This window comes from Stegodyphus dumicola, chromosome 7, assembly GCF_044657685.1.
Source record: "Stegodyphus dumicola isolate Sdum_Otavi_A_Nest chromosome 7, ASM4465768v1".
Taxonomy (NCBI): domain Eukaryota; kingdom Metazoa; phylum Arthropoda; class Arachnida; order Araneae; family Eresidae; genus Stegodyphus; species Stegodyphus dumicola.
The window spans coordinates 1,118,999-1,137,475 of NC_140774.1; the positions used below are offsets into that span (position 1 = coordinate 1,118,999).

At 29.4% G+C, this 18,477-nt stretch overlaps 1 protein-coding gene across 1 annotated transcript; it reads left to right on the forward strand.

Annotated features, from left to right (window-relative positions):
- Positions 1-835: 835 nt before the first annotated feature.
- On the forward strand, positions 836-5,452 carry LOC146996072 (52 kDa repressor of the inhibitor of the protein kinase-like). The gene is made up of 3 exons (XM_085819801.1): positions 836-1,287; positions 1,929-2,027; positions 3,272-5,452. Exons 1-3 carry the CDS (start codon positions 1,238-1,240, stop codon positions 3,495-3,497), a joined length of 375 nt encoding a protein of 124 aa, XP_085675927.1. The 5' UTR covers positions 836-1,237; the 3' UTR covers positions 3,498-5,452.
- Positions 5,453-18,477: the final 13,025 nt, after the last annotated feature.

The window sequence follows — 18,477 nt, forward strand, 5'->3', positions numbered from 1 at the left end:
GCAAAGCCTCGAGGGCTAACTGCCTAAGGGAAGGGATGCCTTAGATGTGGAGGACTTTCTAAGGGAAACTGGCTCGTATACACGTTACACATGGGGAAAACCATGAAAACGCCCATGCAGCCAGCCCGTTCACGGGATTCAAACCTCGGACCGAACTACCAATTTTCAGCGACTTTACCGCTCGTGCTGGTGGGCTCGAGGGTCATGAAGGAAAATAATTACATGCACTGAAAACTGAATTCTAAACTAAATGTATAAAGAAAGCAATGGAAATTCACTTATCAACACTAGTTCTTATTAAATTAAAATAATGCTTAAAATAAATTTATAAAGCTATTGAATGAAAATTTTCTGTTAACATATTTCAGACTTGTGTAAGGAATAACAGATTAATTATTTCTAATATTATTAAGTAATTTTCTTATAAAGGAATTAAAAAATAAAAACAAACAAAAGCTTCTTTAGAGAAATTATTCTACTATTAAAAATCATATACTACTGGAATTAACATCCCACTTTATCCAAAATTAAATAAATGCATTTTTAATTGATAAATCAAGTTGTGCAGAAATATTAAATATGAATACATTAATCTTAATTATTTAAAAAAACTGAATGTGAAGATGGGAAAAATTTAAGAGAAAAAAGCTTTGTAGACTATTTGCTAGGAAATATGACATTCTGGAAAATGAATACACGCATACACACACACTCACTCATATTTATATGCATAAAACACACATATTGATAGATATAATTCACATATGATTAATTATATATTGAAAATATATGTATGTGAGCATGCGTGTGTATATACACTCACGCATATAGTGAGAAATTTTGTAATGTTTGAGACATAAATTTATATTCCTTCTGGAACAGTAAGGAAATAATACTTTAAAGAAAAATTTAAAAAATAGTGTCACTAGAACAAATTTACGTAGCAAAGTAGAAATGTTTTTCATTCAAACAACGACGCACTTCCTAACGCCGAATAACAGAATGTAAACAAACGTCAGAAATGTGACATCACTCATGTGGGCGGAGTTAATGGTGATCCTTATCTGGATTGTCATTGGCCAAACTTAAGCTGTTGTCCTAGCAGTGTACATTTTGCTTATATGCTGCCGGGATGTCGTCAGCCATATTAGCAATCTTTTACCGCGATGTTCGAAAAGGTTCATTGAAAGTTTTTTTCAGTTCTTTTCTCTAGTTATTTAAGCAGATCATAAGATGGATGTTTCGCAAGGACGATCACCGGAATTCACCCGATTCTCTTTCTGTGAGGTAAGCTTGCTTTTTTAATTCGAAAACCTATCATAGATTTTAAAAATTAATTTTATATAGTACATTAATTTTGATTTCCAAGCTCCAAAAATATTTTGTCTCATTGTATAACACAGCAGCTAGATTTTCATTCTTAATATATTAACTTTGCATTTTAGCATATAAATCTCAATTTATATAATTAATCATATGGCAAACAAATACTATAGTTTTTGCAGGCATATTGGTATTTCTTTCCAAATTTTTTAAATGAGTTTTAAGCTTTAAAGTCAACTAATAATAATATTACGACAAAACGAGCGATCAGGAATAAATTTGCTATTTATAATAATGCGGCAGCTAATGGCATGTATGATTGCATAAATTAATTTTATTAATAAATTGTATTATGCTTCAGCTTTAAATTTATGCTATAGATTACCAGATAGTTTATCTGAGAAAATTTATAAACTTATTTAATATTAGTGGCCATTGAAGATTATTTTTAATTTAGTATATTGATAGTTATATACAATTTTTCGTATTTTATGATTAATTTTGAAAATTTTATATTCATTATTATAAAAATATAATGATGATTTCTCTCAATATTTGATGTGGTGTGGTGAATAACAGACTAACTCAATCTATCTTTTACTTAGCAAACAACCCAAATCCTGGTATTGCTGTTGCGTTTGTGGGACAACATCTCGAAAAACACCAGACAGGAAATTCTTCAGATTTCCTATGAATCCTATTAGGTAAATCATTTCTAAGTTTAAAAGAAACTAAGCTTTGATTATTAATAATATATATATATCTCAATTTTTGATAGAGAAGCAAATATTTCATGTACTTGGAATAATTTAAATAAATAGCTTGTTTTTTTCATTAAATGTTTCTTATCATAGACAAATAGTTCAGTGTTCTGTAAATATCCAAGATAACTGTGCTTGTGATACAGTTGCTCCCAAAAGTGTTCATACACTTTAAGAATTTGTAAAAAATGCGCTGTAGCCCGGAATTGAATTTGATTATAAAGCTCAATATTTTCTCATATCTCGAAGTGATTTTGAATAAAACCAAATTTTTTTAAAAATTTTTTCTTCTAATATTTTAGAAGATAATTTTTGTAATTTATGTATTACAAGCTTGAATGCTGCAGGATATCCTACAAAAACTGACAGAAATTTAACTGCAATATTTCGTAATAGTGTCTGCAGATTTCTTTAAAGTGCACGAAGATTTTTGTGAGGTAACTTTTTTGTTACTTTTTAATTATTAATTCCCCCCCCCCCCAAAAAAAAAGTTTTACTGTATTCTTATAATACTTTTATAGAGTTTTACTAAGATAAATTTATAGATATTAAAAAATTCTCACAGCACTATTTCACTGAAACATAAGTGTACGAACACTTTAGGGAACCACTACATATTAATGTGAATAAGGAAGGAAACATTTTAAAGATGCACATTACGAACAATGTGTACTTTTTATTGGTGCCTTATCCTTTTTTAATCATATTGTTAACAAAACTGTACAAAGAAATGCTAAATTGTTTAACTAGATACTATGACCAGTAACTACAATTTAACACAATATCTGCAAAATTATTGGTTTTCGTACATCAAAATAAAATTAGATGAAATGCAATCGTTTCAGAATTTGTTACTAATGTAAAAGGAATTTTTTAACAAGGTTAAATTTCTAATAACACTGAAAAGAGGTTCTTTTAATTAAAGAAAATAAAATTGTTTTTTGTTTTCATAGATCAAAATAATAGACAATTAGTATAAATATGTCAGAAATGTAATAAATCATATTATGTACATGAATTTTTCCTTAAATTATAATTTAATGTTTGTTCTTAAAAAATATATAACCCTTCTCGAGATTGTGTAACTAATGTATAAGGAATGTTTTTAGTTTGCTATTTTTCTACTAACACTGAAAATGGATTTATTGAAATTTAAAATATAAAATTAATGTTTTTCATTTTTATAGATCAAAACAATGGGCTGCCGCATGCAGTAATCAAGACTTGTTAAATAAATCACCAACTGATTTGTATAAAACTGCACTATTATGTTCGTCATACCTCAGAGATCACGATTACTGTTCAAAGATGCGATATTTACATTCCTGTGCAGTGCCGACAAAATTGGAACAAACAGGTATCTACAGTGTTTACTGTTATTATTTCAATATGCTTAACAATAGCGCCATCTAAGAAATAACTCATCAATAATAGTGGGTCACCTGTCATGTTATGCTCAAAGAATACTGTGCAACAAAATTGATGGTTTGGAATCGCCTGTCAAGACTTGTTAAATAAATCACCAAATGATTTCTATAAAACTGCACTAATATGTTTGTCACACTTCAAAGATCACGATTTCTGTTCACCAAAGATGCGATATTTACATTCCTGTGCAGTGCCGACAAAATTTGAACAAACAGGTATCTACAGTGCTTACTGTTATTATTTCAATATGCTTAACAATAGCGCCATAAGAAATAACTCATCAATAATAGTGGATCACCTGTCATGTTATGCTCAAAGAATACTGTGCAACAAAATTGATGGTTTGGATCGCCTGTCAAGACTTGTTAAATAAATCACCAACTGATTTGTATAAAACTGCACTAATATGTTCGTCACACTTCAAAGATCACGATTACTGTTCACCAAAGATTCGATATTTACATTCCTGTGCAGTGCCGACAAAACTTGAACAAACAGGTATCTACAGTGTTTACTGTTATTATTTTAATATGCTTAACAATAGCGCCATCTAAGAAATAACTCATCAATAATAGTGGATCACCTGTCATGTTATGCTCAAAGAATACTGTACAACAAAATTGATGGTTTGGATCGCCTGTCATGTTATGCTCAAAGAATGCTGTGCAATAAAATTGACGGTTATTAGTCGAAATATTGACTGTTGATTTTTGGCAAAATTAAAATTATGTAAAATCCAAGCATACAGCATTTTTAGAATTATTATATGTATAGTGAAGGTGGAAAATAGGCATTTCTTGTAATTGCTATTTAAAAGAATTAATTTCTAATTTCATAATTTGAAACAATCTTCATCCGGATGAGCTGCAACAATATTTATTTGATTCAGTGGATTATTTACAAAACTTCTTAATACCTATAGGTTTGATTTTCAAGTTAAGTATTTAATCTCATATTAATAAATGTGAGAAATATTGAATATTTTATGAACCAAAAGAATGAAATTAGTTATTTTAATAATTTTTGTGCAACTTTTATAAGACATTTTAATGTAATCTTGTATTTGTTAATTTAAGTGAAATGCTTTTGACTCTTTGTTTTCATAATGGTCATTCCAAATAATTAAAATTTCTTGGTAATTTTTTTTTTTTTTTTTTTTTTTTTTTTTAGGTCAGATAATTATAATGAATTCAGTGTTTTCAATTTATTTAGGGGTACTTGTAATTGTTTTTAATTTTTTTCTTGTTTCAGTTAGTTATGCAAATTTTGCTCATAAAATGTTAAATATGGAGTTATAAAAATTTATTATGAATTGTATGGTATGTGTTTTTTTCTTTTTTAAGCTTACAGAATTAAATGTACTCATTGGTCGAATAATTAATTCGGGATTAAATAGATTTTTGCAAAATTAAAATTATGTAAAATCTAAGCTACAACATTTTTAGAATTAATATATGTATAGTGAAGATGGAAAATAGTCATTTTTGTAATTGCTATTTAAAAAAATCAATTTCTAATTTCATAATTTGAAATAATCTTCATCAGGATGAGCTGCAACAATATTTATTTGATTCAGTGGATTATTTATAAAATTTCTTCCCAGGTTTTAATAACACCTGGAAGGTTTGATTTTCAAGTTCAGTATTTAATCTTATATTAATAAATGTAAGAAGTATTGAATATTTTATGAAAAAATAATAAAATCACTTATTTTAATAATTTATGTGAAATTATTTAAAAGGCCTTTTAAGTGTAATTTTGTATTTGTTAATTTAAGTGAAATGCTTTTGGTTCTTGGCTGCAAAATTTGCTCATTGTTTTTATAATGGTCATTCCAAATAATTGTCTAAAAAGTTTCTTGGTATTTGTGAAGATGCTTAAAATTATTTTGCATATATATATTCTGAAACTTGAGAAATGTCAATAAAAATCATTTTTTTACCTCAAATGTGTTATTCTTTGTTTTAATATTTAATAATATGCTTGATATGAAAAGAAAAATAGCGTTATTTATGTAATTAATTGCAGATTTGTTAGAAATCTAACATCACGGCAGTAGTTAATTTTGTTTTCTATTAATTCTGATGTTAGTTATAAATTAATGCTAGATATTATATAAAAAGAATAATTATGTGAGTTTACAGAAAGAAGGGTTAAGGGGAAAAATAAGGAATATAAAAATAATAAAATTTATTTATTTATTCATTTATTTTGCAATTGAATTTTAGGATGTTCTATGCGAAACATCTAGACGATTAAAGATTAGAAGATAAAAGATCAGCTACACAATTTATCTGAAATGTATGAAAATAAAACATTTTGAGGAATTTCAAAGTAAAAAAAATTACTATCTCCCCGGACTGCGCTATTTAAATTCCACTCTGCGCTGCTGTTTCACTGCATAGCCGTGGCTCCTCGATATAGCGGCACAGAGGCGAAACAGGTTTACATTGCGTCTATGGAAGCTTTCATTCTTTTCCTTACAGATTCTTTGTCGAATGTGATTCAAATTTTGTATTGTTTGAAGCTGTGTGAGTCATCGGTGCTTCACAAATGGATCAATTTATATGGTTAAAGTAATTTCTACATTCAGAAAGTTCTTCGTATTCTTGGTTTCGGCTTCTGGAAGCTTTTTTTCATAGATTATTATCTGATTTTAATATAGATTTTGCTGCAATAAGTAATCATTATTTATGAAGTAAAACAACGAAGTTATAATTAAATGGGATTGTGTTGTTTATTAAAAGAATACAAGACTAGCGATATTTTTTAAGATGTTTACACATTCACTAAGTTATTTATTTTTGGTTATGTATTATGTTTTATTATTTGTATTGTAATACAGTATTTGTCTAATTTTACCAATTTTTCCTATTGAGACATAGAACTCTTGTGTTAATTTACAATGAATTGAAATGTAATAAATTTATTGTTTAAAATATAAATAGGGTTTATATTATAATAAATAAAAAAAGCTTGGGAATCAAGAATCCAAGTATATTTAGAGCTTCAAAGGTGAGCAACATTTATATCATGCCTGATCACAGTCAAACGAATTTATATAACTTTACAGAACGTCTGGATTGCTAGTATACTTTTTAAATACCCTCTTAAAAAAGAGGGTAGCATTTCTGGCATATATGTATATAATATTTGGAGTGTGCAGTAGTTTTTAAAATGCATGAAATTTATGAAATCAGATTGAAATCTGTGTTATATTTTATTATCTAGTTAATGAAGAGATACTTATTACTTATTTATTATTGAATTAATGGAGAGATACGTTTTATTATATTACGTTTTTATTGTCAAGTGGAGTAATCTTTGAAATATTATAAAAACTGTATAATGGATTGTTTTGCTAAGCAAGTTTTTTCCGAACATTACGCTTTGTTAATTCTTTGTTGAATATGTCCACTGTATTATGAAAAGAAACCTGACATTGTATTAAAAACATATTTCTCTAAAAGATTTAAGGAAGGCAATTATTATTCTTTTTCTCAAATATTTGTTTTTATATATTATGTAATGAATGAGAAATTTTTATGATTGCAACCTTTGAAATCAATCAAAAATAAATATTTAGGTCAAAAGAATTGTGTATGTAAAAAAAATTGTCCACATATATATTTTCATGTTAACAGAATTTGTTTTTATATATAATGCACAATTATGTCAGAGTTCATTAATGCAGAGACTCCGTATTGATTTCTACAATATTTGTTCTTACAATCGTAAAACTGCATATCTGCAAAATGTATAGATATATTTTCTTAAAATAAAAGTAAGACTGTTAAGTAGTGTCTTAGATATCAATTGTTTTATCTTTATTTACAAATTAGGGCGTAATCGGCAGATTACTGAGAAAATTTAGATGACTGAAAACTAAAGAATTTTGAATGCCAGAATATTAGATAATTTTGGATACAGATATTATTGCTTATTATTACATTTAACTACACTTGTTATTGCAGCTTATGTAAAATTTATTGATTCTGGTTAAAAAGTTTTTCTTTTTTACATCTTTTCACTTTTATAAAGAAAGTTGGAAAGCGGAAGTATGGTGCAACATTTATTTTATATAATGCCTGCAGAAAAGTAGGACCAATTATGATGTAACAGGAAAAACAAGGAAACCAACAATTTTAAAGAAGTATCTACAGATATCAGTCTTAACAGCTAGGTATATTATCCTAAACATTAGTCAAAGTGTAACAAATTTTTAATTTTTTGACCCATTTGGGCACCTAAATTATAGACATAGTGATCTTATAGATTCAAAAAATTAGATATTAATAAGTGGTCTTCAACCTGTCTCCTATATCTTGCACAACCAAATATTTCACAACTCACTTTACATTTTCACTGCCATCTCCTTTAGAGTTTCCAATGCACTCATTTTTTAACACCGAATATACATGTACTTCTATCAACATAATCTATATATTCATCATATGATTGTTTCTTTTATTTATGTTTTATTTCTTAAGAAATTGATATGATTTTAAAAAAGCACAACATTTATATTATAACAAAATCATTTAATGAAGGTGACCCTTTTCTTTTTACAATGAAAAAGAGGACAAAAAGCAAACAAAGCAGGACATTTCTTAAAGTTACTTTTGTGTTAGGAAAGCACATTTAAAGTATTTTTTATAAAGCCGAATTTTTGATAGTTAAAACTGGTGCTTTTAATATTACATCACATGAGTCTTGACATTTTTTCATATGTCAACTCTGCATATTAATATAAACTTCCCCCCCCCCAAGGGAAAAAAAAACACATTTTCAGTAGCATGAGGTAAACTCTTGGTGTTTCCTTTGCTAAGGAGATCAAAATTACCATGGTCTAAAAATACTTATTTACCTCATATTAGAACTATAGGGATGTGTAATTGCATGAATTCATAGGTTCAAATCAGGACCAAAATCAGGTTTCATTATTGCCTTTATAACATTTTCATAATTTGCCTGATTATCAAAAATATAATGTTGCTTAGATTATGGAATATATTGCTTATAATTTAGAGTTCTCAAATTTTGTAAATCTTACAACCTAACAGCTGTATATGAATAACCTTCACTAAGTATCATTACTTTTATTAATAGTATGTTGACACAACAGTCGACTTTTTATTTTAAATTTTATGCAAATTTTCTACATTACTTAAACATTTTATCTAATAGAAATCTGATTTTTTTGTAATAAAAACTCTATAATAAAAGTAAGAGTACAATTTATATATAAAAATTTGACTACATGGCAAGCACTTAGTAAAGTTTAGATGCACAGAACAGAAGGCAGACTTTGTGCTTACGACTCAGTCAACCACTTGAGCCTGCGTTAAATGAAGGAAGCTCCACTGTGTTTTTCTGGCAACTGTGGCGAGCATATTTGGCATCAATTTGTTTCTTGGTTGACGCCACGACAGAAAGGAAGGTCCGTGAAATGGTATCGTTATAAGACAGAAGAGATGTTGACAGTATATTAATGTAGAATTGTTAATTTTTTTGAGGTAATGAAAGTTATTTTAGTATCGATAATATGGTTTTTAATTTCACTGAAGGACTTAGTTCTTAAATATTAGAAAACAAAACTCATAAGATTTCATGGCATATTAAAATACAATAGCATATTAAAATTGAGCTTTCGTAAAAGTATATCGTGAAACTTGTGTTAGCCAAGTAATGGAATTATTTAAATCCTTTGACTTGTTTAGGTCGTTTAATATCACCAGAAAACATTACTGAAATGAAAGTGCTGATGACTCAAGATAATCTAACAGGAAAGGCATCTGATGTTGCCTATTGCCCGATTTTTCTCTTGTAATGCTAGTGATACGTTAATATTACTACTATTATTATTAGAATTGTAACTGGAAGAAAAGAATTCTACAGATTTGGAATAAATTTAGATTATTCGCAAAGTAATTTTTGTGTATGTATTTGCAGTATATGATTTTTTGCGATTATACTATAAATGTAAAATGTTACCAATCTTATTAGTATACATTTGTAATCAACCAACGTTGGTATTAGTCTTGAAAATAGCACTTTTAAAATTTTGTCTAAAATTAATAAAGTTTAGAAAGTTAACTTGTTTTCAAATAACATTACATTAAAGCAAAAAGTTTTTGGAAAACCTTAAAATAATTCTCATTTAAAAACTATAAAAATGGAAATTAAAAAAGAAAGTTATATATATTTTCCGTATGGAAATTTAATTTGCCATACGATTCTAGAACAATTTAGCTGACACAACTTTGATGTCTTTGTCAATTTGGAAAATCAATGAAAAAAATTAAAAACATATTAGTTTATTGAAAGATTTGCTTTATAAAAATTTAGGAGTGATATTATTTTAATTTTGTGATTCTTTACACTTGAATTACACAAAACGTCAAGAAGAATGTTAACTCATAATACAGGAAATTGGTCTTCAAGAAATGTTTAAAAATGCATTTAAAATATTTTCAAATTTGCATATGATTTTGCTGAAAATTATAAGCATTATTCAAATAGGCAATAGTTTTAAGAACTTTATTTTTATTTTTAATTTATCAAATAGCCTAGTGGCCAGCCCTTTGGCCACTAGGTCATCAGGTTGTATGCTTTCCAGTATTTTTCAACAAGGCAATGAAAATGATTGTGGGGCATTTGTCAGTATCAGCAGTGGTCATATCTTGTTCATTTAAGCACAAAATACACACAGAAGAGTCAGCGATATTAAAACAAAGTAAATGGGCACAGATACAGTTATGGAATGCATATCGTGTGAAATTTATATTCACAATGTAAGTTGCAACTGCTTATATTTTGTAATTAGGAATGTCATATGCAAACACATATGTCTTGTGCAAAATATCAAATTCGGGCAGAGTAGTTTGTGTGAACCTAAATTTGATACCAAATCAAAAATTTCAAGTAGAGAATGTCAGTTGGAAGCACCAATATTGTACACACTGTTTCAAATATTTATTTACTAAAGCAGTTCAAAAATCCATACTCTTATTCAAAGCACACCTAGTTCTCAGATTAATAAATCTGTTGAATTAATTCAGAAGATTAACAGTCAAATAAGACAACTAGATCCTGTGACTCAAAATAATGCTATAGTTAAAACAAACAGAATATTAAATGATTTAAGCACTTTTTTAAACTCTCAGCTAGATGTGCCAGTTTTTAAAACTGCCTTCACTAACATGTCAAACTATGAGCATAAAAAGCCAAACATGTTTTTTCCCCCTACAAAACAGAAACCCAAAACTAGAAGAAATAAAATTTCTAAACCATTGGTGAATGAAATGGATCTTATTAAGGGTGAAATTTTAAAAAAATTAAATGTTGCAAGTGAAGTTGCTGATTATGTTGCTTCTTCTGAAGACCACACATATTCAAAAAAATAAAGAAGCCAATTTCTAATGAATTAAAGTAAAGAAATTATTAAGATATAATGGGAAAATTGAAAAAATGTTTTAGTTCGTGTATTTATTTGAATTGATGCTTCATTTAATACTGAATATATTTAATAAATTTTGCAAACTTGGGAGGGGGGACAAATGCTGTACTTGTGTGCACTTTTGTGGGAAAATTTTAATTTAGTGTTCAAACAGATTTTTAGTTTTTTTTTTTTTTTTTTAATAAAATTATCTATAGTTATATGATTTTTTTATGTAACAGTAAATCTAATTATGTAAATATTATTTCTATAGCTTAAATTTCTTGTTTTTTGTAATTGTGTGCTCATAATAAAAATACTGGATGAATACTTCATTAAGGAAAGAGTTTGATAAAATGTCTTTTCTATTGGAGTATTTTTCCAGACTTATAAAAATCAAAAGCAATTAAATATGAAGTTCTTGTTGATTCTTTCAGTTCAATATTTTCCGTGTACTTTCTTTATATATGTAAAGATAAATTTCAGAATTTTGTGCAATTATATTAAACAGTATTTGTTTTAAAAATGTAAAAATATTTCTTAGGTATGTTTTGTAATCTTTTTAAATTTTAAATTATTATGTTGTTAATATACATGTAATACTTATACTCATTTTAAGAAGCAATTGAATTGCACAAAGACTGTAATTTGTATTGTAGATTGTAAAAATAAAAGATGATATTCCTGCATGGTGTGCTAATGCTACTGAATATAAAGATAACCAAATGGCTGAGTAAATTTTCAGTCAGATGCTTCTATCATGTTAACTTATTTTGGTTCTAGTGAAAGTTAAAGTGGTTCAAAAGGAGGTTAACTGAAATACAAATTATTCTTTTACAGAAGTAAAAAAAAAAGTACTGAGTACTGAAAAGTACTCTGTGCTTTTTCAGTGCTAGCGTAGTTAAAGTCATTGAACACTGGTTGTTTCATTAACATTAAAACATAACATTTTTGCATATCCATATTCATGTTATTAACATTCATAGAATTATTATGATAACAATAAACAAAATATTTCTGGTTATTATACAGGCTGGTCACATGAGATTTTTGTGGTTCTTCTCCCCTCTTATGTCATATAAACATGGACCAGTTTTCCTTAGAAAGTTTTCTATAAAATCAGTTTGTATTGCTTCCCATTAATAGACTTAATACAGTCAAAAGTCGTTAATTCGGACACCCATAATCCGGAATGATCTATAATCCGGACCTCAAAGCTAAAAACTTTCTGCGCATGTGCCGCGTTAGAACATGCGCACAGGCGTTTTACGCGAGCGCGTAAGAACTTGACTACTGCGCATATGCGTGTGAGCAAGCGCAGAATACGTTTTCGCCTGCGCGTTTAATGTATAACGGACGGTGTAGGCTAAAATTATCTAATTATCTATTTCAGTTAATGTTAATGATTGCGTTGTTCCTTAATCTTCGAATAGGATCCCGCTTATTTTTTGCAGACTGTAAGAGCAATTTTATAAAAGTAAACTTGAACTTTCGATTATGTCAAATAGAATTTCCGATGCTGGAACTTCCAAAGGATCTACAAAACGAAAGTATGTTTCAATGTCCAACAAACAAAAAGTGAAATTGCTGAAAAAAATGGATAAAGACATGAAGAATGTGACAGAGAGGTTAGTGAAAACGCAAAAATTTCGATTGACCAGTTAGTCGGTATTCTCGGCACAGCAATTAACGGGACTTGAACAGCGGAACTTTTTAACTGAACAAGAAATTATGTCTGTTTATAGAATTAAAGAGAAAGTATTAGTATCACATAAAATGAAGCAACTTAAACAACTTACATTGAAAGAAATGTTTAATAAAGTAAACAAATAAATATTAAGCTTTTTTTTTGTAAATTTTGATACCCTTTAGATCATAATTGTTCTTTATTTCATAAATTACGGTTTCATATTTTTAATTTTAGAATTTCTGCATGCCATCTTACGAGATTTAAACTGATGATCTATAATCCGGAATCGCCGAAGTCCCGACGAGTCCGGATTAACGACTTTTGACTGTATTGCTTTGTCATAATCAAATATTTCAATCCTAGAAGGAATGGATACATACAGCTTAAACATAACAAAACAATATTAGTGTAACAAATATTCCAGTGTGCTTCTGTATATTAATTATATGTATGCCAGATTTCTCTTCCTTTTTATTCCTTAATAAAGTAACCTTATACATCAGTCTAATTTAGACACGTGTTTATTTCAATTCACATTTCAGTAGAATTTTGTTATAGTAAAATTCTTATCTGCTATCTAGGAATATGTTATTTTTTTCTCTTAACTGCTGTAAGCTATCTCACATGAAAACATACTAATAAAACATAGTCTTAAATACACTATTGAATTCTAAAAACCTTGCTACCTGGTTTGGCTGCACTAGCCTTAGTTTGGTCTACCCGAGATCACATGCCTGTTGTCATATATTGAATGGAAAGCATTTTCATTCTCAGCAATATGGAGAATCATTTTGTAGGAGATGTATGTGTGTGTGAAAACACACACACACACATCTCCTACAAAAGGAGATCTGGTGCTTAATCGGTTTTGTAGTAGGAAGAAGTAAATTTCCAATATACCAGCAAAAGAAAAATATTGGAATTCTCCTTTATAGAAGAGAAATTTTGATTGTTTTTGATTAAGTATCCATGCAAAATTTTTTCCCTCTGGGCAAAATTCAACTTGAGACTGATGTAGAACAATTGTGCATTTTGAGTGATGATCTGGTGTACTTTAGTGTCTGACGTACTCTTGTAGTCAGGAGTTTTATCTCTACATTTCAAAAATTATAATATGAGGGTTGAATTTTAATTATTTTTAAAATCTCTGTTCTTCTCTTACACTTGTTTTAAATTATTTTGGTTCTAAACTCTAGCATTAATATGCTGCAGCAAATTCATACCTTGCTGTTACACTACTTCATTCTTTTCTTGAAAAGGCATGTGTAGATACTAATTAGAAATAAGTGAGAGCAGCCCAGTGGCACTTTCTAAATCATAAATATAAATGAGGCTTACAAAAGCTATTTGTCTTATGCGTGAATAAATGGACTTTGGTCGTAATATATATTAACCTCTCAGTATTTAATATGTGTAACACTACCTGATAAAGAATGATTTGAAACAATAATAATTATTTAACATAACTAGTTTCTCCCCTTCTAGGTGCAAAATTTTTCTCTGACAGTTTCTTAGCCTAATGAATAAATAATTCATTAATAAATAATATGAATAAAAAATTGAGTAACAAATGTAATTGTTACTGTGAACATAAAGAACCACTACATCATATTATTTAGCCTAATTTCCATATAATAAAGATGAAATAAAGTTTGAAATTTTGTAACAAGTACTACAATGTGACACAGTAGTACAAATAATAAATATTGTTAATAAAAAGTGAATTTCCTGTATGTTTACAACATATTTATTTCACACAGATTTGATGTTTGTAATGAAATGCAGTATGCCTGAAACACACATAAAAATGACATACGGTTCTGTACAAATTAAAGACATGATTTGAATTAAACAAGGAAACAAAAGTAAACGTAATATTAATAAATTTCAGCAATTAAGAAACGAAATACTAAGCTTGCACTATTGTTACAGTAATTTCAAAACATTTTGAACATGAATTTAAATCGGTAATAACATAACATACACTGTTATATTATTTACGGTATAGAAATAAAAATTGATGAACATTTCTGTCAATGTACATGGGAAGCGCAAATATAAAGTAATATTATATGTGCATATAAAAAATAAATTCAGGATTCTGCCAAAAATATAATAAATCAAACACACTTCAGTTTCAATTACAATCGGCAAACTAAGGCACAATAGACAAAACGATTTAAAAGCTGCAAAACAAGACATGTCTTTAATTTTTCCCATTGGCGATATTGTCGCCAAGTATAGTTTCCGTGTAGGCGATTTTAAACCAATCACAGCTCAGAAATACATCGGAGCTTCCTACATTTAACGATGTGTAACCACTTGTGGCAAGATAACTTATGATAACAATTAAGTTTAAATGTTAAATTTAAATTCAAATAAATTTGTAGCCCAAAGGCTGCACAAATCAGTTTAATGCAAAGTTGGTTAAAAACTTAACTGGCTTGGAATTCAACTATCAGCAATGAAGTGTTAACATCCCAAGTCAGTGGTACTCTTTCAAATTTTCCTTTTCACTTCCACTCGACACCCACACAGTGTAATAAATTACTTTTTTTTTTTTTTTCTTTCCTTTTTTCCAGTGCCTTTTTAACAATATTAAGCAGGCCACTCCATTTATGACCTTTTGCTAAACTTGAAGAATTAGTGACCTGCTTCTTCTTAGCAGAATTCTGATTTTCTTTAACATTTGTAGAACATCCGGCTTCAAAGCGACTGGCATTGGTGGCGCGATGCTGTAATCCAGCTGCACTGGAGGTCGGGACTGCTGGCTGGCTGCTAGTTAAGAGTTCGGCCCCTGCAGGCGTCCGTTGGGGGGCCTCCTTTCCGTCCGTCTTTGGGTCTGCGCCAGCTTCAAAGCCAACTTGTCTAGAAGCATTTTCCTCCATGGCTTGATGGCCGATATAAATTTTAAAGCTCTTAAATTCTGATGAGGTGTTGCCACCTACTTTTTCTGGCATACTGTTTTTAAAATTCTTCAAGGGAATACGTCTAGAGGAAGGGCACTTTTTAGCCTTAACTTTTTTTTTGGAAAAATTTTCAAAATTGATAATTCTTCCGACAAATGATACAAATTCTTCATTGATCTGATTCTTCTTGCTTTTATTCCTTAGTTTTTTCAAAGTTTTGTGAAGCTCAGAATACGTTACATGTTGAAGAAAATTTTTCATACGATAGGTCGATAGAAGAGATTTCATACACTTCTCAAGTAACATGTGCTTTTTACGTAGCAGTAATTTTTTAATGACCTTATTTTTCTGTGTCTTATTTGGAATCCCTTTGCATGCAGCATTTTTTTTCTTTTCACTTTTCTTCATATGGCTTTTTATCTTTTGTTTACCTACACGCGTTTTCTTATTTCCTCCATCGTTACTCTTTTCACATAAATTTATGAAGTTATCATCTTTCCCATTACCAGGTAAAACTGAATTAAGATCTTCAATAAAATTATCTATCACATGGGCATATGATTCTAAATTAAATTCTATCACACTACTGCAGTCACCAAGTCGATCTGCATTATTTAAAGTTTCCTGACTTATATCTTTTTTAAGTATTATAGGTTGATTATTCATATACAAACTAAATATATCATTACATAATTTGTGTAATTTAATGCATGGCTTTTTCAAAGAACGAGACATTTCTAATTCATGTCCCATTTTGTCTTCGTGATCTTTATTTGCCTCCATATGAGGCTCTGCAATCTCAAAGCTATATACATACACAGATTTTAAATCATTCGATATGTACGAATTAAATTTTTTAAAGAGAAAACTAAATTGTTTTGTCTGGCTGTATGACCACAAATTCTTTGGTACATGAATGTTCACTGGAATACCGTTTGTGATTTTAGATTGATATATTTTTGAACCACAAAGCCACAAACTCTTCTGTACATAAACGCTTAAATTAGGAATTTTAAATTTAGAGTCACAGAACATTTCATTACAAAAAATATTTTCCTCCAAGTTGAGGGCAGGTATATTTTTTTCACTGTGGCATAAATGTGGGACACTGCTAATTGCACAAGATTTGCTACTAGTCGTATCAAAATTGCAACAATTACTAGTTTTCACAAACTGCAAATTATCAACATAAATAGAGTTATTACATGAGTAAGTATTATAAATGCAGTCAGGTAACTTATGTAAAATCACACTGACTTTGCTTTGCCTCCAAGTAAAATTACCAACTGATGGAAATCTTTGATTCTTGTCATTCTCGGTATTACACAGATCAGTTTTCTGAAATTGCTCAAAATCCTCATTACAGTGCCCTTCAAATTGACTGCTATTGTCTAAACACTGCACGCTGATTTGTTCTAAAGAAAACAAATCGTCTTGACATTCAGAATCTATACCCAATAAATTATTTTCACTGCTATTTAAAAAAATCACTTTATTTCCTATAGATGAAAGTGCATTGCAATTTTTTTCCTCCCAAGAAGCATCTTTGCAATGTTGATTTTCGCCCTCCATTTTATTACTGCCACAGGTTAAAAACTTTTCATCAAAGTGATGCAAACTTTCAGATTTAGTTCTTAGTTTAGTTTCGGTTTCTTGCACATCCATCATTTGAAAGCCATTTTGAAAGATGAGTTTGTTTACGTTCTTACCCTTAGCAGTTTTTAAAGTCCTTTAGTGTCTCATTTTTTGTTTTATATGAATATGCTTTTAAAATGATTCTTCCTTTAAACTTATCACTGGCAAATAATTTAAATTCCTTACTCAAGGCAGAAAAATACTTTCCACACTCACGAATTAAAATTGATCGACGTCTAACCTACTCACGTCCAACAACGAGCACAACCCAGTTCAGTTCAGTTCAGTTGGTCATGGCATAAGCCCAGATCTCGTATTACCAAACCCTACCCCACTTTTTGAATTTTTGACGTCATGGACAAATCGACTAGTTTTGCCTGGATGGTAATTCTTGAACATGCGCTGAAGGGCGAGAAGTAACATAAACAGAACTTTGGCTTGCACTTATAAACAGTATTAAGGGGCGAATTCAACTGCAACGCTCTCATAAATTGCAAATGTTAGCTCGCAAGAGGCGTTCCTGCTATCGGCAGCTAAAGTCGAATTCATGTGCAACGCTTTACCGCTCTGGTAACTGATGACGTCAAAATTGCAATGGGGAGCTGGTTTGCTCTCGTGCCAGGAGAGCTTGTCCGATAAGCTACATCAATATCCAATGAGACTGCGTGTCGATGTAAACAAAAAACATCAGTTCCCATAATTCATCTGAGCTTATGGTCAAGTGTTTACTGCGTTGTACTGTGGTGTAACGAAGTGTTCCAGACCTGAAAACGAAGGAAATATGCAGACATGTAATGTAATGTGTACAACTTTATTTACTTTATCTTATAGATTCCCTCCAAAGTAATCTAGAGCAACAGGTGTGTGTAAAATATATTTTACTTTTCAGACAAAAATCCTTGCTTTTTTCAAATATAAACCACATTTTTTCCCCATTTTCAAATTACAGCATTTGGTTTTAATTCTTCTAATAGTAAGTTTAATTTAAAATTCAAATTTGTGTTAAATTTTTATTGTTTAATGCAGATGCATGATTCTTCAGTGACAGTAGGCATGTTTACCATATGAAAATTAACTAGTTCTTGAATTATATAGTAATTAATAAGCCCATCTATCTACAAGCAGATAAGCCTGCTGAACACCGCTATCCCAGTCTCTTTTTAAATCCAAGTGAAAAAGCTGGCTGCATGAGTGTTTTCTTCATTTTTTCAATGTATAACATGAATACTAAGTTTTCCTTAGTCTTCCACGCAGGCATTCCTTCCCTTAGACATTCATTATGTGATGAAACAG

Excerpts from the sequence above, each read along its gene's own strand:
- LOC146996072 (XM_085819801.1), top strand. The coding sequence starts at position 1,238 with ATGTTTCGCAAGGACGATCACCGGAATTCACCCGATTCTCTTTCTGTG. Across the intron at positions 1,288-1,928 it reads CCCGATTCTCTTTCTGTGAG|CAAACAACCCAAATCCTGGT; the intron begins GTAAGCTTGCTT and ends TCTTTTACTTAG. Across the intron at positions 2,028-3,271 it reads TTTCCTATGAATCCTATTAG|ATCAAAACAATGGGCTGCCG; the intron begins GTAAATCATTTC and ends TCATTTTTATAG.